This window comes from Cyrtonyx montezumae, unplaced genomic scaffold (assembly GCF_038088225.1).
Source record: "Cyrtonyx montezumae isolate F1298 unplaced genomic scaffold, pur_monq_1.0 scaffold_8, whole genome shotgun sequence".
NCBI lineage: Eukaryota > Metazoa > Chordata > Aves > Galliformes > Odontophoridae > Cyrtonyx > Cyrtonyx montezumae.
Window position 1 is genome coordinate 105,118,619 of NW_027072089.1, and position 21,805 is coordinate 105,140,423.

Below are 21,805 nucleotides of genomic sequence, written 5' to 3' on the forward strand. Positions count from 1 at the left end.
TGTTTGTCACACAAATAATTCTGGGAAGTTACCAAATACTTGGAATGAAGAACATTGCATGCTACATAGCACAGAGCTCTTGTCGATGCTTGTTTGGAGCGGTATGGGGAAGTCTAGCTGCTGAACACAAAGACATTTTTGTTTTAGTGCTGATAATATTCAATAGCTTTGCCATCAAAGCTGGCCTGCCACTTCCCCTTATATAGAAATCACAACCATGCTCTAAGATTCTTGCCATTAGTTGGAAGCAGCGCCCAGGTTATTCCTGTTCAGGGACAGCTGGAGAGTTATTAAGCATAGCTTATATTGTTCCCTTACAGTAAAGCTTTAGGACAATGTACTTCTCAAACAGATCAGAACATCATCTGCGTCATACCTTTCTGGAGAAAGGTTACAGAAACATTTCTGCTACACAAATGTCAGAACACAAACAGCGTCTCCACAGTCTGCTGAAAGTCAGTGACTCCTAAAGAAGATGAACCCCATCCCAGTTTGAGAGCTTCCTGCTTCCTTATCACACTCTGTGCATTCACACAGCCATCATGTGTGCTCTCCCACTGCTGCTGTCAGTTTTTAAAAGACAACAGCTCTAAAAGATCCACTGAAATCAACACTGCAGAATTGCAGACAACCAATACAAAAAATGCAACCAAATAGAAAATACCAGGGGTAAGCTTCAAAAAGAACAAAACTAACCAAAACTTTCCTTCATAAAAGATAAAATGACCTAAGGACAGCAGTGCAGAAACCTCTGTGACATCACCAGAGCATCAAACCAGCCTCCACCCCAGCAAGCAGAAACCAGGCATCCAAGTAATACAGAATGCCTTGGGAGGGGCTGGAAAATATAGACTCAAGAGTCTCACACTAATGAAGGTCCTTCAACAGAGCAACACCCACATTACAAAACCAGACATCTGACTGACAGACGTGCACTGTGCACAACTATCTGTCCTGGGGATAGTTTCTAGCCATGAGTGTTTCCAGGTTCCTAAATGCTTGCATCAGCGAGAGGGAGAAGGCCAGCATCACGGATGGCTCATGCCACGGTTGACTGGCTGCACACAAAATATACTGGAGAAGTAGAAAGGAGGAGGACACAGAAGGACTGGAAACACATATTTCAGAACAAGTCAGGGGCAGTTCATTAAGTGTGTTTGCACTCTATCTCAATACCCTTCCTGCACACTAAGCAAAACAAGTGGTTGTTACAATCATGCCCTTCACGCAAATACATAGAATACTCACTATTTATGTTAAGAGCTCCCTGTTTTGTGCGTCTGTGGTTTTTTTTTTCCCAAGGACTTTAATTAAAATTCATCAGAAGAAATGTTTTCAGCAGCAGTGTCTGAGAATGCTGTCTCCTCCCCTATCTTCCATTAAATCAGGTTCATCCAGCTTGAAAGGAGATGAGAAACTCTCCCTGACACTCTGTCACACTCCAGTGAAAAGACGGGCACATTCAAAACGGCAAAGAGTGCAGGTGCTCATTTATTACTTTACGCAGATTATTTTTCTGCCTTTCTTCCTGACAATGAGAACGTTTACATCCCAGATGGAGCTCTCTGTAAGTGCTGTGGGCATGTGCTGACCTAGAGTTTTGTTTTCCCTGATGAAAGAGGATAGGTAAGAAAAGGATTGGTTCACTGCCTGCTGGGGCAACTTTAACGTTTGTTTTTAAACAATAGAAGACATTTACAGATGATTGTAATGGGGAATGATTATACAAATAGTTTTTAAATCATAATAGGTAAAAGAGAAAACACACCTGTGCACATCCACGCCTATACATACATACACCCTATGAAGATGTACTACACGTACAACGAGTATAAAACTGCAAAACAACTCAGACAAAATTTAAGTTCATTTAACTTCTGGAGCCAAGGAGCAACTCCAAAATGAAAATTTAAAGCATTAATAAGGCCCATTACTAGGAAGATGTCTTCAATGTTATAAGTAACAAATCGCACCCGTGGCATTGTGTTCCCTCTCTGCTTTTGCACCTGCTTTAGTCATTTTGACTAAAAATACTAACTTGAAATTCATTTATTTTAATCCCATCTACCTTAATCTTATTTTAGGAAAGTCTCTAGTACAAAGAACTTGTGAATAATACAGATATCTCCAAAATGACCCACCAGTGTGCTTCAGTCTGACCTAAATGAACACACTACAGCAAAAGGAACAAACCCATGCAGAACCCTCATAGCTTTGACTCATCATATTTAGTCCAACAGGGCACCTATGCTCTATTTGGTCCAGTGATACCTCTGTCCTGGAACTGTCCTGTCCCAGTTCTACTTAAAATAACAAATAACATCTGTTTTTTTGTTGTTGTTTTCAGTGTATTTTTCTTTTCTGCCCTTTGATATGAGTATTTCTTTGCTTCCCATGAAGACTGATGCACAGACAGACTTTCACAGTTCTCACAGAGCCATTCACTACTCTTCATTATCAGGATACTGAACCAAAATATCCATCAAGATTTAAGCAGGAACAATGTGATGTTCCCCAGCTCCTGTGTGAGCTAATACCATTGGGTGAGCACCCTCATATCTCAGTCTCTGTAATGCCATGGAGCAAAGGGGTTGAGTGGTGCTAACTACAGGAGAGATGTTGCTTTGTTTGATTTAGTACTGAAGTCACAGTACAGTTTGCTTTAACATACACAGCACTACAGAACCTGGGACATGCTGTTACCTCAACAAAATAACAACTTAAAAACACAGCAGAGGACACGGGCTAATACTTTACTACTACACATCACAGATAGTTTACTGAGGCAAGGAAAAGAACATTCATTTACACCAGATACAAATTCCTGGATATGCTTTAGGAATTCTTCAGGTCTTTTTGTTTTTGAACTTGTTAAGGAAATTTTATTTTGGTTAAAATTTACTTTGAGTATAACTCAAAGCAATATTTTATAATTAGCATTCTAATGTGAGGTCGAGAAGGGAGGAAAGAAAGGAATCTTGTTTTCTTTCCCTATACCTTTTCATTGGAGTTCATATAATAGAAACTTTTTGTTACTTTCACAAAATAGATAAGAATCACTAGGAATTTCAAACTCTAGCTGATTTAACATGAGCAGAACTGGTTTTTGTGAACTTACTATAAAACTTCTACTAATTGAAAATGTTGTAATTGTTGAAGTTATTAACAAGAGACTCTGTCCTGAAAGGCACCTTGAACCTCTTTGAAACCTCCACAAACTTAACAGTTCTCTGTGAGGCAAAAGGACTGTACAGAGTTCATTTCAAAAATAGTCCAGGATTTAAGTAATGTGTGTATTTTCAATTAATAACCTCAGCTGTGTTATCCTTGGGGCTAGCTCTTTAGCAGAATCCAAATGGCAGTGATCAGAATATTTATTCAGAGGTTCCACGGGAACAACAAGGACAGTCAGAATGTGATGAAAGGCTAACATCTCATACACGATGACTTGTCAAGGAGACAAATCATGATAATTTCGGTATAAATTTGCCATACCTAGAGTACTATATAACTGTGAGGAACAGATAACAGTCCACAAGAGTGAGCTTGCTCTGAGCAGACTTCATGATCTTTAGGTTGGGCTATTTTTCCCTTTGTTAATTAAATTAAGTCCCTTTATTCTCCCTGGATCACAAAAAAAAAAAAGCCTGAATTTGTTGAAGGATGATGAGACAGTTAGCCCAGACAAGAGTATAGCCATGGAAACTGAAGATTCCAGAGGTCAAGTTACTGGTGCAGGTGGGGAGAAACAGCTTAGGACCAAAAAACAAAACAAAACAAAACACATAGGTAGAATTATCAGACTTCAGAAGTTTAAAATAGATTTATTTCAGGCCATAAACTGGGCATGAAAAATTCATGACTGACTCAAGACTGACAGCAATTATCTTTCCCATACATGCCAATGTCTTAAAAGTACAATGCACAATGATGGGTTTTTTTTTTGTCAAATGTTGTTGGTTTTTAAGGCTTTTTTTTTTTTTTTTGTCAGGGTTTTGTGTTGTTTTTTGTGGGTGGGGAAGGGAAACAAAATCGTATTTAATTTTTTTCTCAAATTCCCATTCTGTTTTCCAAAATGAACTTTATATTTTTAAGACATTTCAAGTCTGTCTTCTTCAGTGCACACATGTGAGAAAAGACAGACGGAAAGACCAAAATGCTCTGAGAGAAACTGCAAGTTTGTGAAATGAAAAATGTTTAGAAGTAATAAAGTGCAAATGTTCAATTTGTGAGTCTTCTCCACTGGGACACTACACCAATGGGAGACTAATACATCTGTGTATGTTTTCAAGAGAATTTTGAACTCTTCTGGATGAAATACAGTACCAAGCATGACAATATGATTGACAAGTTATGAATGCTTCAAAAGATAATCATTTATATTTTTCTTGTACAAAGACACTGCACGTTTTTCTGCCTATAATCTATATTTTTCATCTTACTGTCAGTTATCTTTTCTTTTGACAAAAATAATATTTTGACTAAAAAGATTTCATACCATTATAACAGCAGAGACTGTGCACCTCAGAGTAATAATTGTGAATGCCATGATAATTATTTTTTTCAGAGAAAATTTAAAATCAAATTTTTAGATTAACAAGTTCAGAGATAACCTTTGATAAGTTTTCTCTTTTTTGACAAAAGTCATGAAAGGTTAAGAAAGGCCAAGGTCAATTTGTGGAAGTCTCTTTACTCCGCTTTTATGAGAATCCAGAAAAAAAATAAAAATAAAAATAAGAAAACAACATACTCTTACTTGATAAATATTTCTGTCAGCTCCTTTTCATTGTAACCTTTGACAGCACAATTGTATAAAGTCCCAAAAGACACAGTGCAACCTAACAACTCCGTTGCAATAAAGAATTTGATGCAACTTTGCTGAATACATGTTAAACCAGATACTGAGGATCTCAACCAAACAAAATAGAAAACCTTCCAGTAGCAACTTTTATTATTATTTACTCAGTTACTGTACCAGCCTATGATGACTTGTTTTCCTTTAGTTTTATGAACAGTTTGACAGATTACTGTGACAAGGTTACTCTTAAATTGATAAAAGGTTTGATCGTGTCTGAACATTTGTCAGAAATGTCTGCCATCATGTGTAATGGACTCTGCACTTCAAGCATCAATGGTACTCCAGTCTGCAGTTTTCTATTCTATGTGCTATACACACCACCTAAACAGACACAGCAGAAAAACAGAAATGCACACAAGATCCATCAGGACAGCACTGCACTTTATCAAACAATTCTGATGAAAGAGTTTCTCTTCCATAACCACCTGGCAAAAAGCAATTAAATAAAAAAATATTACACGTCACATAGAGGGTGGCTCTCATGCTGAAATAAACCTGGAAATGGGATACACTATGATAAATGTACATAGCCACAAGCATTTCCAGCATTCCCTGTACTTCTGAGAGAGAAATATTGTGTTTTTAGAACATCATTCCTCAGACCTGCCAAATGTCAGATGCTGCAAATGACAGTTGTACTGCTGGCAGCACTGTCACATGCTGCAGCAGAGGACACGGATTCAGAAGGGCTCACAAAGCACTGGCAGCCAGCCCTAGGGGAATCCAGACTATATCCTGGGCATAAACTAGGTTCAGTGAACAACTTCCCGAAAGGCAGCTCTCTGCAGATCATGCATTGCAAATAATACAGTGGTTCATAGTTTGGAATTCAAGTTCTCTCCTCATACCTTGTAACAAATTAGATCATGACATCTTTGCAAGAAGCCTACAAACCACTACCTCCAGCTGTTTTAGGAATACCTATTCAGCATCTTTCATTTTTGTGACAAGACCCCCGTTACACAAGTTAAGAGAAAGCTGTATAGGAGGCAACGACTCCCAAAGACACAAATTTATATCTTATATTACTATTTAACTATATTATTTGTACAACTGCAGGTTGCTGTTATACGTGCTGCTTTTGTAAAGAAAGCAGGGATCTAGACTTTTTTCCATCTCTACTATGTAACCATCTGCAAAGAAAATATCTTGCTATCTATTACTTTAAGAATCTACATACTGTCATGACAAATTCTTGTATTTTCACGTTTAATTTTTCCTACATTGTCTTTCCCTTTTGCTTAGATAAATACTTCAAAACAACTACCTAGTTTGTCCTTAAATCCATTCAGCCAAAGGATAGAAAATCAGCAAGATAAATGTCAGCATTTTTCTTAACAGCACATCTGTTCACACAGGAACTCCATGATAGCAAGACAAAGCTCTCTAATCACAGACCAGATTAAGTTTAGTGGAGCACATTAAAATTTTGCCACAGTGCAGTGCCAAAAGGAAGCTGTTGGATAGTTGATGTGCCTTTCCCATGTCCAGGCAGGAGGGTATGACCATGCTCTCTGAACTAGGTTCAAGTAACCCACAGCTGCCTTGTGCTTCATATCCTGACTGCAATGCTAAACACCACTGTGAAAGAGTGGTTAGCTCATTTCTGCTCAGCTGAAAGCATTTGTCTGAGCATGGAAAGGGTCAGATTAGAAGAAGTCATCCAGTGAATTCACGTTCTGAACATGAGCAGAGCTACAGTCAGTTTATACCTGCTGAGGATCTGGCCCTTCAGCTGGGATTACCTGTGACTGTCACAAGTGAGAAGTGTCACTGAATATGGTTCATATAAACGTCAGGCATGTACATTCACAATTCAACTTGCATCTAATATGAGATATCCTCAGCACTATGCTCCTCTGTATGTTCTAGCTGTAGTGACTTCTCTAGGACAAAGTCATAGGGAAGACTCCCAAGCTTACATTACTGTGCTGAAGTTCAGATCTCATGTCAATAAAACTTGTATTGCCAACACTCGTCAGTTATGTGTGCATAAGGCATATTTAAGGGGGTTTCTTCAGCATTTCTGGTGAGAAACAGGAAGTGTAGAAAGACATTAAGTATATCATATCCCATTACATTCTTAGTCCTACTCTGTATTTTAAAAGAGCAGCAATTTGGGTTCACATCAGTAGGTCAGCCCCAGGCTATTCCACCATCCATTTGTTGGTCTCTACTGAACATGCTGACTTACAATGAAAAAAGCATCACAAATGCTGTTGACTTTTGAAAGAAACTATTCTATGACAAAAGCACTTCAGTCCTATATCATAGAGGAGGGAGATTTTTATTTTTAATCACTCAGTGTTATATGGACACACAATAAGTGTTATTCTAAATGATCCCCAGGAAATCTCTGCTTGGGATCTCAAACTGGATTATCTACTTCCCACTTAATCAATAATAATTAAGATATTGGAAATTCAATCAGGTTCTCCCATCTACTCTTATTACTTGCTAGTGAGTAAATTGAGAAGGGTTAACTAGGTGCAATGTTTTTGGAGACTGTTCTGTTGATTATATATGAGGAACATGGAGCTCCTTTCTGCTGCCTCTACAGTGATAAAACACAATAAAATGGATATTTATCAATAGAATTTGCAAATATGACTCTGAAGATAAACAGGGGGGTAGAATGTGCTACTTTCTACATCATCAGTTCTCAGTGGAACTGCAGTTAATTAGATGTTTGCTTCAAGGCCACCTTCCGTGGGTTTCATACTTCTCAATCTCTGAGACCAGCAATGTGTGACACAGCACTTGAAAGATGTGATAAATTACTTGAGGTGGGAACACCCATGTTTTGTCATTCCTGAGCTTATGATTCACAGATTATTGTAACCATAAAATCTGTCATTAGGGAGGTTTACTTGTCATGAAAGTCTTCAAGTCCTTTTTTTTTTTTTTTTCTTCTTCTTCTAAATTTTACGTAGGGAATAAACCACATAAGCATAAGTCAGTGTGAAGGTCCTCATCTCTCTATCCCCCAAAACTCAACACCAGAAAGTTTTCAGGGCATTAATGAGCTGTTCAAACCCCATGAATAATGGTTAACTTTCAAGTGCAGTAAGCTTCTGACACCTTTTCAAAAACATACACTATTGGAAGCTGAAAGACCAGCTATGATGTTTTCGTTCCCAAAGAAGCAAGTGTTTTAATGGCACTTACGGTTGGCACAGCTTGATAAGGTCCTGGTCAGTGGTGCCGGGTGGAAGGCCTCGAATGTACAGGTTGGTTTTACTCAACTGCTCTCCACTGCTGTTGTTGCTGCTGTTGTTGCTGCTGTTTGTGCTGGGGCTGGGAGGAGCCATGGGGTGGGGAGCTGGTGCATAGGACTGCTGGAAAGAAGAGAGAAAAGAGGTTGTTACTGGAAAATAAGAGCTGTACACTTGTGTACTTCCCACCAGTAGCTATGAACAAAGGGCGTTCTCCTCCCATTCTCCCTGGCCATGTTTAGTCACCCATTTCTTCAGAACACAACAAGGAGACAAGATGTGGTGTCTAGATTTGGTTACAAGGTGCATTATTTCACTATCCACTACATTGCTTGAACTGGAATTAAAGCTGCTAGATTATGAGCCTATTTTATCTAGATCTCAAAATAAGGCTCTGAAATGATGGATACTCAGGAGTCATTAGCATTACAGAAAGGAGTTTAATGCAATCTACTTGAAGAATATTCCAAGATAAAAATAAGAATATCTAGCCAAAGTTATGAGAGCTGACAGGAGAAGCACAATAATCTTTCCTAGACGCGAGGAGCATCCAGTACGCATACAGGCAAGTGGCAAGGGGTTTGGTAGCCTGAGAGAGGAAGAAAAAAAGTAGCCTGGAAACATTCTGTCATAATGAATGTCTTTCAAAACAGAAAGCAGGATTCGGAAAAGAAGGATAGAACAGCACCTCCTGCTCTTGGGAACTTACCCACTTCTGAGCAACCACAAACCACACACAACCACCAAGAAGCATCGCTTCAGAAGGGAAGTATTCCCAAACAGAAAATATGATCCCTTAAGTCCCTGAAAAATACACGCTTCGAAAAAAAAGGCAACCTCACATTGTAAAAATTACCTAAGCACCTCCAACCTGGGGCAACACAATGGATTTCAGCTGCTGCAACCATTCCTGGCTCAGCACACTTGCTTGCAGCACTGTACCTGGCAGGATAAGGACATGTCCTGACCCTGTTGTGACCTATGTGGAAAAGCAGGGGAGAAGTCTGGGGGTAGCCTGGGGATGCTGTGGGAAAAAGCTAGTTTCCATGATAAGGTCAAAGCCATTTGCTAACATGGTTGCAGCTGCAGGTAAACACTGGGCCAATGCCAACTTAACCACGACGGGCAAATAAAAGCAAAACACATGCAGTTTTTATTATAGCAGCAATGACATTTTAGTGACTTCTGTTGTGCTAGTTCTGTATTCAGGCCCTGAACAGAGAAAATATTGAAGCCTGTGAGTGATTCTGATCACACTAATCAACAGACCCTTTCATTTCAGTGGTCGTACGTTAGTGCTTATAATTATGCACATTTAAAAAACAGAACTTTTGGTGGATGAGTACTTTTAAATTAGGAGCTTTAACCCCTTTAAAGCAAATCCCTTTTACTTAGAAGAGCCCCGAAAAGTCAGAGAACTTAAAGGGAGCATCAGTGATGGGTGAAGCTTGAAGGCTTTGATGAAAAACATGAAACACCATGCTTGCAGTGATGCCTTTCCTGCTGCCTTCTCCTTCCTCCTTCCCAGTTTCTCTCATTTAAACCATGACAGTGGGAACTTATCAGGTGTCAGGACATCAGAATTTCTCTACAATCCAGCCTGGTTGTAATACAGCTCAAACAGGACTCACTAAAAAAAGAAAAATCAGCTTAATAGGCAGTGGGATCACCAAGCTAGCAAGTAATGACATTTGCTCTGATCCCCAGGAAAAGAGAAAGGGCAGTGTGCTTCCTTCCTTCCCCGAATATCTGTGTAGATACTTCTGCTGACAATCAAAAGCACTTATTGCATACAGATCATATTTCTCTGCACACGCACTTTACCACTGGGTAATCCTCAGCCAGCCGAGCTTCAATGTCATTCCCAGGAACAGATTCATGCATCAGACCCAGAACCAGCACGGGGAGCTGCCTGGCTGTGCCTAGTGCTGCAGGCATGGCTGGGTCAAACCTCAGACAGCACCAACACCCACCCAATGGATAAATCATGCGTCTTAAGGCATCCTGGCAGAGTGGATGCCTTTTTCGAACTCAGAATGCTATTAACGCCATTGCAGGGTTAAATGAGGATGTCCTATATCACAGTACCAGTGCAGGAAACAACCCACAGTAATCTTGCACACTTTGAGCATTGATAATTAAAAAAAATTAAAAATAGAAATAAAAAGGTTGCATTCTCACTGCTTTACCCTCATGCTTCCATGTTTAACACTGAATGCATGTAAATAATGAAAGGATACAAAGGCAAAATTTTCTGCAAAACAAAAAAGTCCTGTGTACTTAAATTATTAATTGTTATTCTATATGTCTTTGAGGGGGATAATGAGTTAACAGCCTATTCTCACACCAACCTAATAAGCAAGAAAAAAGACAAGTGGAAATATACCTTTGAAATATCAAGAGCAGTCTTCACTCTATTGTAAGATTTTTATCCTCACACAGAGGAAAGTATTAGGGGCCTAATTCTAATTTAAGCTTAAGTCATTCTATTCCCCTCAGTCAGCTGAATGAAGACCTGGAAGTGAACTTGAATTGCATTTACACTAATTTTTTGAGGCCACAGCTATGGAATAAGAAAAAGAAAAGAAGTCAAGTCCTCAGGATACCCAGAGAACTAGGCCACGGGATAGCAGGTCTCTCATGCAGGAGCTGCTCAGACTGAAGGACACGCACACGCATCTGGGATGACCCCAGCGTGTGGATATACCCTAAACATGGACAAAGAGGTGGCCATGCTCCAACATGGAGATCTCTTCAGCCCAGCAAGTGCTCTCAGGCACTGCAGCCCACAGTAATTTCCATGCACATCCAATGCACCACCCCGTCTGCAGAAAGATTACAAAATTGCCTGCACTGGGGCTGATGACACCATCTGGCTGACTGTCAGGCTAAAAGCTTCCAGTCAGAAGAAAGCTTTGGATTCTTGTTTCCTGAGCCGAGGAGCATATGACTGATGGCATGCAGAAGCACGTAATTTGCCTCCAAACGAGCAAAGGGTCTTTTTGTTAATCTCCACATAATAACTGGAATGAAATAAATGAATGGCAACCTGATGATGATCCCAGATAGGAAACACTTGCTGCAGGATCCCAAACAGCACCAAAGAGGCATTGTCCAGGGAGCCGTGAACACCTGCTGGCAGTGAACTGAGGTCTCCTTCTGCCATCAACTCCCTCCGTGGCTCAGGCAATGCAGTTAAGCCATCTGCCACAAGAGCCCAGCTTTTCACACTGTCTCCAAACACCCTGCCACTAACTGCAGCCACCTGGGAAAGCCATTTTCCCAATGCTGTCAAGCACTGGACCTGTAGCACTAGGAAGAAATTATTATGCAAAAATCTACATGCTTTACTTCAAAAGGGAACTGGAATTCAGAGACTGCTTGGCCGTTAATTTTTCAAGTAACCATCTCATTTTTCAATTCTCATGCTTCATTATTCAGTGGGGAGTTGAGGGGAATGAACTGGTTTGTAGATCATTCCAAGCAGCTTATTAATTTAGCATGGCTGGCTAATAGCATTTGTTTTCATCTTTGAAAAATGAATGAAATTTCTTCTTTTTCATTATTTAAAAGTAAGAAATTAATGTGCTTAATTCTCACCCAGGCTCAGAAACGCACCCTTGCACTTACACCCTAATACCAAGCCCTTGGAAATAATGTGCCTCATATGAGTACTCACAGCAAGCATGAATAATGAGACACCTTGGTCTTTCTTACTCCATAACCCAGCAATGCTGAACCAGAAGTCTGCTTGGTTTCAAACTGAGCAACACTTCCCCTCCCAACATCCAACCTTCTTACGCAAGAATGGTATTTATCTCCCCATGGCAACCACAGCACTCTTATATAGTTTCTCACTTGCTGTAAGTTTAGTGTAAAGTGCTTTTCTTTCAAAGCAATATACTCTTTAAAAAGACAAATTTAAAATATTTTTTTCAAATACAGTTTCTTCTGGATGGGAATCTCAGACCTCAGATGCCAACTTGTAGAGTCTGCTTTATTAGCAGCAGCTGGCTCCTTGGCAGGTTTCTGAGGTGGTTGGGCTTGTGGTTTTGGAGTGGACTTAGACCCTAGGACGCAGCTGGACAGCTATGCTAATGGACTGGCCAATTTGTTTGTATTCACCTTTGGCTATCCCAAGTTTGTACTCTTTTATTCACTTGAAAGTAAACTCTTGGAAAGATTCCCCAATAACACTGATACACTAACTTTTCCTACCAAAGTACATATTTTATAATAAAATAAATAAATAAATACAAGTACAACACAGTTCTCCATTAAAACGTGTGTTATTTAACCAATTGTGAACACACCCAATCCATTTCACTTTGGAGCATTTTCCAGCTGCTGGCTTCATCTCATTTAGAGTCCAACTGCTACACAATTCCCTTAGCTGCTGAGTGAAAGATAAAATAAGGCAAAGTAAATACAAATAAATTGTGCAAATATCACTTTACAGCTCACACTAGGAAAATGATCTTTTGTTAACACTCTATTGGACAAAGGAGTAATTTCTAAGAGTTGGAGGGTTCTTTGGGGCCAATTACAGCAGTGTGATGAGAAGATACTACCAACTTACAGGCCTGTCTGTGGGATTTTGTAGCTGACAGAATGACAAATCTCAAACTAAGCCAAAGACATATTACAGCTGAAGAGAAGGTAGGGCAAATATGAGAATGAATGAGATAAAAAAAAAAAAAACACAGCAATTCTTCCATCTTGGGTTGGCATCCTCAGATAGGAAGGGCACCACAAATAAAACATATTTCTTGTATATAGCCTGGTAGAATAGAAAAGTGAACAAGAAATGGACAATGAAACTGGCAACACCAAAACCTTGTGCTTTTCAGAACGCTGCAATCAGAGGAGTTTAAATCACAATGTTTTTCTTGACTTAGTATGGCCTTCATGGGTAATACAGTCTTACAGAATCCATTAATGACTGCTAACTTCCACATCCAGCAACGCCCAAAGACAGAGCTCTTCTTAGATGCTTCCCTACGTTATTAGAACTTTCTCTAGACATCACCAACAGATGTACTAGTGTGCACACTTTCTAACTTCTCTGTGTGGTCAGAAAGCTTCATGGTTTGTTTCTTCAGAAGCATCAACTCACTCCTTGGCAACTTTTTCCAACAGAAAATGGTATATGGTAACAGAATGGTGTATGAAAATGTGTGAACTCAGAAAATGAAGGAAGACAAAAGGTTAAAAGTCTTTTCCATCAGTCTTTTCAACTGAGAAGACCAGAACACATATCAAGAGGCTTCTGGTTTGCATGAATCACTTCCAGTGCCTTTAAATGCGATTTGCTGGATATAAGAACGTTGAGTCAGAGCTGCTGGATCACACTTGCTATGCTACCATCCTATCACTGTATCACCCCAAGCCAACCATTTCGATTCCTTATGTCTTACGTTTACTAGTCTGTAATGATTTTTCCTTACCTTTACACAGCTTATATAAGTGCATTATATAATGCACTGTGGTAACTGAATTAAAGACTACAGAGGCCTGCAACATTACTTAGAAATGGGGAAAAGATTATAAAAATGTAACTTAACAGTGGAAGTTATTCCCAGCCCTTTTGCAGACAAAAATGATTTCTGCATACAATCGATTTCATTATCCTGTACCTAAACTGAAAAAGTGAAGTCATTTTAAAGCTTAAGAAAATAAAATGCCAATTGAATTAGCTTTCTCATTAAAAAATATATTTATTACCACAAAAAAAAAAAAAAGAATTATTGAATGACAGTGCCCTCATGCTTCTCGTATACACTGAACACTTCTTTTTCATTCTGTTCCAAACAATATCTTTAGTCCACAGGAAAAAAAAAACGTGTCATTATGTTTGGCTTACCTTTTCTTTTCCCGCAGTAAAAAAGAAAAAAAATGACAATCATGAGAAAGAAAAAAAAAATCAGTCCTCTAACAGGCACAGTAGTCATTCTAAAGTATGAGTAAAACTGGGATTTAATGGGTCAGGTAAAGGGCTTTGTGAGATCTTTGTTTCACACACAAAGCTGTTGAAATTAGTACCCTAAATACTCCTGAGGCTTGCAATTCCCTCGAAGCCAGCAAAAGCACTAGAGCTCCATAAAGCACAAACAGGCAGAATTTAGCTCAGTTTTCTCTATTCGCCCAGCCTAACTACTACTTTATGGAATTTTATAAACAACTACAGGTAGACAGTACATAGGAAGCAAAGCCCCAAGGGAAGCGGAAGTCCTTTATTGGATGATACCTGAAAAGTATGTCTCATTTTTATAATTCTGCACGCATTAAATGTATGCAAATGCATTAAAACTAAGTAAACAACAAAATAAACAACAATTCACTCTTCTTTGCTATCTTGAACAGCACAGAGTTTATCAGCTGTTAGCCAGGGTGATGTACACCAGAAGCCTGACAATTTCTTCCTCACTGACAGCAATATCTTTATATTCTCCTGACTTGACAGCCAAATGAAACGCCTCATTCTGCATACTCCCCAGTTTCCCACTGCTATCCAAAGGGAAATTTCAAAAACAAAATGGTCAGCTGGGAAGTGTCTTATACTGAAGGGTGATGAAGTATAAAGAATCAAGTGGATTAGTGCATGCATCATTAGGACAGACTACTGATCATCTTGCCTGAGGATGAGCAGGCTCCAGTTAAGTGCGAGGCACTAAAAGGGCACAAAGATGGAGAGCATTGCATGCAAACTGACCTTTGCTGCTCCTGGGTTTTGGTCACTGAAAAAGCATGGCTGCAAAGGTACCAAAATCAGCCCTTCACTCTCTTTGCTCTTCCAGCGATTAAATTATTCATCTCTCACAAGCAATTTTCTGTTCCCCCTGCACTGCCTGAGGCTCCAAACGAAACTATGGCAGCTTCCTGAATTTAGGGCCTCTCACACTGAGACAGGAGGGTACAATCTAGTCCTAAGTACTAAAAAGCCAAAGGCTAGGAATAGAGCTGTGTCACCAAAAAAAAATATTTTCCACCCTGGAAAGTAACCTCCCCGGCCTTGTTCCCTCCCATTTATTTTGTGGCAGAAGCCCTGGTGACAGACCATTCCTGGGCATTATTTATCTCCCAGCAAGGGAGGAGAGCTCTTCCTTTAGATAAAGTATTTTGGCAGGTTGGCAAACTCGTAAACAATAACCTATATTCTCTGACATAAATTAGTGTTATTGCTTCATTATCCAATCCATTCATATTTCATCGATGTACTGAGACTAAATGTGAACAGAATCTAGATCTTAAAAGTACTAAATCTGGGCAATCTGGACTATAAAACATTGTAATTCTCCCAACAAGAATATTTTAGAGAACAGGTCACAATATGACAGCAATTACTGCCTGTAATACAACAAGTTTGTGGTGAAAAAATGGAGAAAAAATAACAACATGAAGTAAGCAGAGATTATTACTTATGTTTACATTCCCAAGCATTTTGGGGCTACGATGATGAGTTTTCAGTTCATTTTAAGTTTAAGAATAAAAGGGCAGATCAAAGCCCAATTATTTAACTTACAAAATGTTTGCAGAAACAAACGGGGTTTTGCCTCTGAAAAACTAAATTTACTCTCCAGGTATTTGTTTACATGTGGCAGACTAAAAGCATCTTGTAAACGAGAAGTAGGAGGCACATGTTGTATTGTATTGTTTTTCTGCTCCCAGTACAAACATACCACAGCATCAATGTCCATGTGAGAACTGGAGTGCAATAAAGACCATGCCATAAATCTGAATTTAAAGCATAGAACAGAAACAGAACATCCGATATAATCCCTTTCTTCTCCACACGAGAACTTGGTGAGCAGAGATCAGAAGCAGATGTTTTTGTTTTTGCAGAACAAAAGGCTAAAGAAAGTGTCCTTTTTACTTTTTTCCTCAAATATTACCCATGTTTACTCAGTTTATCTTTTCTATACAATAATTAAGTAGGAAATCTATCATTGTTAATATAAGCATTGACAGAGTATGAACCAGAGGGAGGAAAAGCCTCCATAACCTCCCCACATTGCTCCTGTAGATGTGCAAAGGGCACCTCCCCTCTCCCCTGACAGTGTTACACAAAGATGAGCTGTGCCTCTCTTCCTGTGGCCCAAACAATCCACAGAACACACAGTTTGGAAAGGATTTGTCCCAGAGATAACAGTGCGATACCATCGGGACAGAATCTGGGGCATTCCACAATAGCTAGAGCTCAAATTTTATTCTGGGTCCCTTGGGCTACGGCAGTGTTCTAATTTCAGTCCAAGGGCCTGAGGATGCCCACAGAAAATATGAGCCATCACAAGCCTCACCACATTTTTCCTTCCAGTGTAAACTCATTTGAAAAGCATATGGTAACAAACAGTTCATAGAAAAAGTGCCCGTGGAAGTTATTGTAGATGAGAAACAACTTCATGAGACAGATTTCCGTAAAAGTCATTTATAGAACAGTGGGAAAGCCCTCTTAGCTCTATCAGCTTACTGTCAGAGAAGACTCTAAATGACAGCAGTAAGCATTCAGGCATCAGCATAGGTGGATGTCTGGCCAAACACTTGTGAGAACACTGAACTACAGGGCTGAAGTCTTGGGGAGGCCAGGAAACCAGAGCAGCTGCACGTAGTATTACCGCAGGAAGCACAGAAGTCTGAAACTCCACATTAGGAGTCTCTGTCCCATTTTAGGTAGTTCTTCATATCCTCAAAACAAGTTGTCTGTGAGGTATGCTGAGATGTACAATGAAGTCACCGGTACTCTAGCTACAAAACCATCTGGGTCCATGTAACAACTGAGGTGAAGTAGTGGCTTGCAAACTTACAGAGAACTCAGTGATGAGGTGGGGATGAAGTTGGACAACTTCACTAGGACTAAGACACTTTTGAGCAACACACCATCAACATGCCAGGAACACACAAAATATTTGGTACCACGTGGGTAACTAAGATTTGCCATGATAAATTTAAGCACTTTCTTTTTCAGCTAGTATCGTTGGGTGCTTAAACTTGCATGCCAATGAAGTTGAACACATGAACACACTGCATTGTTACTGAAGACCGCTATCCTACAAAAAGTCTTGAGCCTTTGGAGGCTGACACTGTGATACCAGGCATAGGAGGTAGCGTAGGAAATGCTATTTAATTTTCTTAGATTTAATAAGCATCTACTATAATTTATGTCCCAATTTTCTCCTAGACACCAATCAAAACCTCTTGAGACAAAATTTACTAAATAAACCAAATAATTAATGCAAAAATTGAGAACCTCTTCACTCTATTTATGGAATTTTCAAAATCACACTATTTACAGGCAATTCTAACTTTTCCCTTAAAATTCAACTTTCTATAAGTGGTGCTACTTTTGGGGACTACATTACTCAAGCATACTGTGTATATGGAAAAAAAAACAGCAAAACCACAATAGTTGCCACATTTTAATCCATTAAAAATATATCCATGCTCTTGAGTCCATTTATATGTTCATTAGGAAATCACACACACCTTAGACTAATTAAAGTCTAAGTTCTAAAGCCAGTGGGCACTTTTGATGCATCCTATAGTGGAAGGCAAAAGCTCACATTCATCTTTGAGCTCTGTACAACCAGATTTTACAGCAGGTATTTTCTTACCATGCACCTTACTGCCGTGACTGGAAGTCCTGAGAATGACCACAGGACTACTAAATGGTGAAAGCTTTCTATATTTTTTTAATACACAGAGTCACTGAAAGATTGCTGGACAACCAGGGAGATTTTGACATCTAGTTCTGCTACAATTTAAATAAATATCATCAACTTCTTTTGAAAAGTAAAAACACACCTGAATGTTCACTTTCTTTCAAAACCAGCAAACCTGTAAACAGGCTTAAGCCTCCTCTGCTGGTTATACCTAAGAAAGACCCAACATTTTTTTACATTGTAATCCAGTATTATTCAAGCATTTTCCCTTCTAATTCCTGCTATTTTCTTCAGTGTTGCAGTTTAGTTTCGTTTAGTCATAACAGTCATTTATTTCTACTTTTTAGGACTTCTTAGAACAAGAGAAAAAGGATCTAGATTTACTACACTGTAAATCCCCAATCTCTTTCCATTCCTTCAACAACAGATTGTACTCTTATGCTCGTCCGAAGTTTCAAATGTCATTTGACTCATAAACTAAGAAAGGCTGACTCAAAATACCCATACAAAACTGACCTTCCCCATCAGTAATACTATTCTACTGTTTTTTGTTGTTGTTTTGTTTGTTTGTTTCTAGATACCCTTAGAATGGCTTATCAATAGAGATTTAATTTTATCACGACAACTATCTTCTCTCAGTTCCCTAAAATTGTAGCTACTTTCTGCAAAGTGTTTGGGGATAATGAGCCAAGTATCTTGCTAACATGCACAGATCCAGCTCAAGACATTTTGCCCAGACCATTTTAAGCTTTGTGTTGTACTTTTTCACACTGTGTGTAACATTACTCAGTTACTGAACTTGTGTGTGGAGCTCAGAGGTGAAGAACCCAGCAGTGTGGGGATTCAGCCTCTTTGTTACTTATCTGTGTAAAACCCATCACAACAACAGGGATAGAACACCTCTCCTACAAGACAGGCTGAGAGAGCTGGGGCTGTTCAGCCTGGAGAAGACTCCGGGGAGACATGAGTGTAGCCCTTCAGTATCTAAATGGGGGGGCTGTAAGGAAGAAGGGGCAGACTTTGTAGCACAGACTGTTGTGACAGGACAAGGGGAAACTGTTTCAAGCTAAAAGAGAGGAGATTTAGACTGGATATAAGGAAGAAGTCTTTTAGAGAAGGAGTGGCGAAGCACTGGCACAGGTTGCTTGGAGATGTGGTGGATCCCCTGTGCCTAGAGCCATTCAAGGTCAGGCTGGATGGGGCTCTGTGCAACCTAATCTAGCTGTAGGTGTCCCTGTTCATTGCAGGCAAGTTGGACTAGGTGACCTTTAAACATTCCTTCCAACTCAAACAATTCTATGATTAATTGAGATAATGAGGCACTCCTACTGCAAGTAGTACAAGTCCAGGGTAGCAGGATGCGTATGTTAAAATTCCTGATACAAACAGAAATGGTGAAAAAAAAATAAAATTAGGAAAAAAATCCAACACATTAGTCTGTATTTACTACATTTTCATCCAAATTACATATTTTTTTTAATAAATAAGAGCTTAAATTTCATTCTAAACTGAAACATTGGCTCCAATTGCTTCTGTTAACTTGCTGGCTTTTTGACCTCTTAATATTCTTCATTCACACATGATTTATTTTTTAAGTCTGCATTTTCTTTCTGGAAATAATATGTGTTTGAAGTTGTTTCAATTGGTAAATTGGGATAAGTAAAATTAAAAAGAAAGTCTCCCTAATATATTTCTTTAATAAATGTTGAACCAAGCTTCAGAAAAGAAGCTTGAAGAATATTAGCATGTGACAATACTGTTAATGTTTCAAATTAGATATGTATAAATATTCTAGAAATCTTAATAGCACCCTCAAACTCACAAATACAAAATGTTGAGGAAAATAAGTATATAAATCTAATATTAAAAAAAAATACACAGAAGCAGAATAGGGAAGAGTGAGAGCTACAATCAATTCTAATAAAATGATAATCCAATTGTAACAGTAACATATCACATTATCAGCTGGAATAGAAATTGGTTAGGAATACAAGGAAGGCTGACTATGGGCATGCTGGCACCAAGAAAAAGACTAAAGAAAACATTTGCCCACTGTAGAATAGAGCAAAGTACTACTGACAAGTGACTCAGAAGAGATGGGAGAACTCACTACTTTCTTTGCCTCTGTCTGCACTGACAAGGCTTGCCAGCAAGCTTTTCTGCCCAGTATCAGGGTCTAGGGAGAGGGGGGTGCCACTGCAGAAGAGGAGCATCAGGTTTGAAACTATTTGAGTAAGCCAGCTGTAGGTGATTCGAGAGACTGTCACCAGGAGGCTGCCCTCAGCTTTGAGAAGGTGTGGCAACTGGGGCAACAGAATATTCTGGATGACAAGAAGAACACAAACATTACTGTTGCCTGCAGGAGAATCCGGGGAATTGCATGCTAGCCAAAGCACTGAAGAGCAAAAGTTTCTGAGAGTTGTGAATTACCACATGAAGGATAAAATGGTGACTGAGAGCAGACAGCATGGATGAGGTAAGGGCAAGTAATGCTCAGCCAGCTTGCTTGCCTTCTATGTTGAGATCACCATCTTTACTGTATGGGGGAGAACAGTGGATGATGTTACCTTGACTTTAGCAAGGCTTGCAACGTGGTCCTCCAACAGCATGCTTGTAGTCAAACTGAGGAAAGTGTGGGTTGAATAGTGGACTCCTTAGGCAGTTGTAATTGCTCAAAGACTAGATGGCAGTCAGGCATGACTGGCTTTTCTTGAGCCTTTGAAGGCTGACACTGTGATACCATCATCAGCAATCTGTGTTAGGGGAGGGAGTGTGCCCACACCACATCTGCAAGTAACACTGAGCTGAGCAGAACGGCTCACTAACAAAATGCTGTCCCAAAATATCAACATTTCCCCTGCTATGAGAAAGTACTGCTTCGCACAAAACTCTTTCACCTCATGCATAATATATGCAGAAAATCCTTGAAGTTTACTTACAGAATAAACGTCTAAGTGATTTCTTCTGGTTTTAAAATATACATCCTACCATCAAATTCAACTGCACACAAAGGATTTACTAAAGTGGACACATCTCAACTTCACTCCTTTGCTATGCTTTGACCTCAAGTTTACTTCGTTTTCTTAAGTCAGTATGAAACAACAAAGTTCCACACAGATTTCAGCACTAGCAGCATTTATATTAACGCATTAACCTTTGGTTAAAGGAATTAGAAATGCTGAAAATCCTATTTCTCTGTTTCCCTGAAGATTTACAGTGTGGTCTAAGGATGCATTGACCAAGAAAAAGCAGTATCATTTTAGGTGTGGTCTCTTTCTGGATCCTTTGAAGTGAAATGAACTGGCAGGACTTGAAAGATCTCTATCTATACTACCACTAAATACCTCTGCAAAGACTGTGATCTTCTGTAAAGGCAAAGATATTTAATCTGATATTTGAAAGATCACATTAACGGATATTCACAATGGACAGGCTTGTCCAAACTTCTGAATCCTTGACTGCGTTGCCTTAGCTTCCTTTAACACAGAATCATAGAATCACCAAGGTTGGAAGACCTCCAAGATCGACCAGTCCAACCATCCACCTACCACTAATATCTCCCCACTAACATAATTAACAATGTCTGATAACAGAAGCTGACTGTTACTTCACATAAAAAACACTACATTTTGGAAAACAGAAAGTCCACCTAGCAGAGAGCTCTACATGAGAGAGTTGCTAATAACATGCACATGGGGAAATGTCATAAAAACAGATATCATACAGTAATTATTCCCACTGCACTTTGCAACCTCTCAAGCAGAGGCTGCACACGGACTCACAGTCTAACTGATGCTGAAGGCCTTCTCTCTGTTCTAATATCATCCATTCGAACTATGGTCCTCAAAAGCCTACCTATGGGAATTAATTATGCAATTTAATTTGAGGTTAGTGGGGAAAAAAAAACTTTTATTTTTAAATTAATACTAGAAAAAAATAATTTCTGATTCTTCCCTTCTCTTCCCCAGTTCTATAGTTGTAAGGAAAATTTCATATTGATTTTTTTTTCCACCTTTTTCTTACAGTTCACAGTTTTATGTGAAAATGTGCCATATTACATCACAGGTCTTTCATGG

The 21,805-nt window shown here is 39.2% G+C and overlaps 1 protein-coding gene across 5 annotated transcripts in view; it reads right to left on the reverse strand.

The window, feature by feature from the left end:
• Positions 1 to 21,805, reverse strand: part of RBMS3 (RNA binding motif single stranded interacting protein 3) — a 706,597-nt gene that overhangs the window by 339,489 nt on the left and 345,303 nt on the right. For 3 of the 5 annotated variants that reach the window (XM_065753689.1, XM_065753690.1, XM_065753692.1), the window contains one exon: positions 8,027 to 8,196. In XM_065753689.1, coding sequence (XP_065609761.1) covers positions 8,027 to 8,196 — 170 coding nt within the window. The remainder of the gene's footprint in view (positions 1 to 8,026; positions 8,197 to 21,805) is intronic. The other 2 variants (XM_065753691.1, XM_065753693.1) reach the window with 1 other exon arrangement.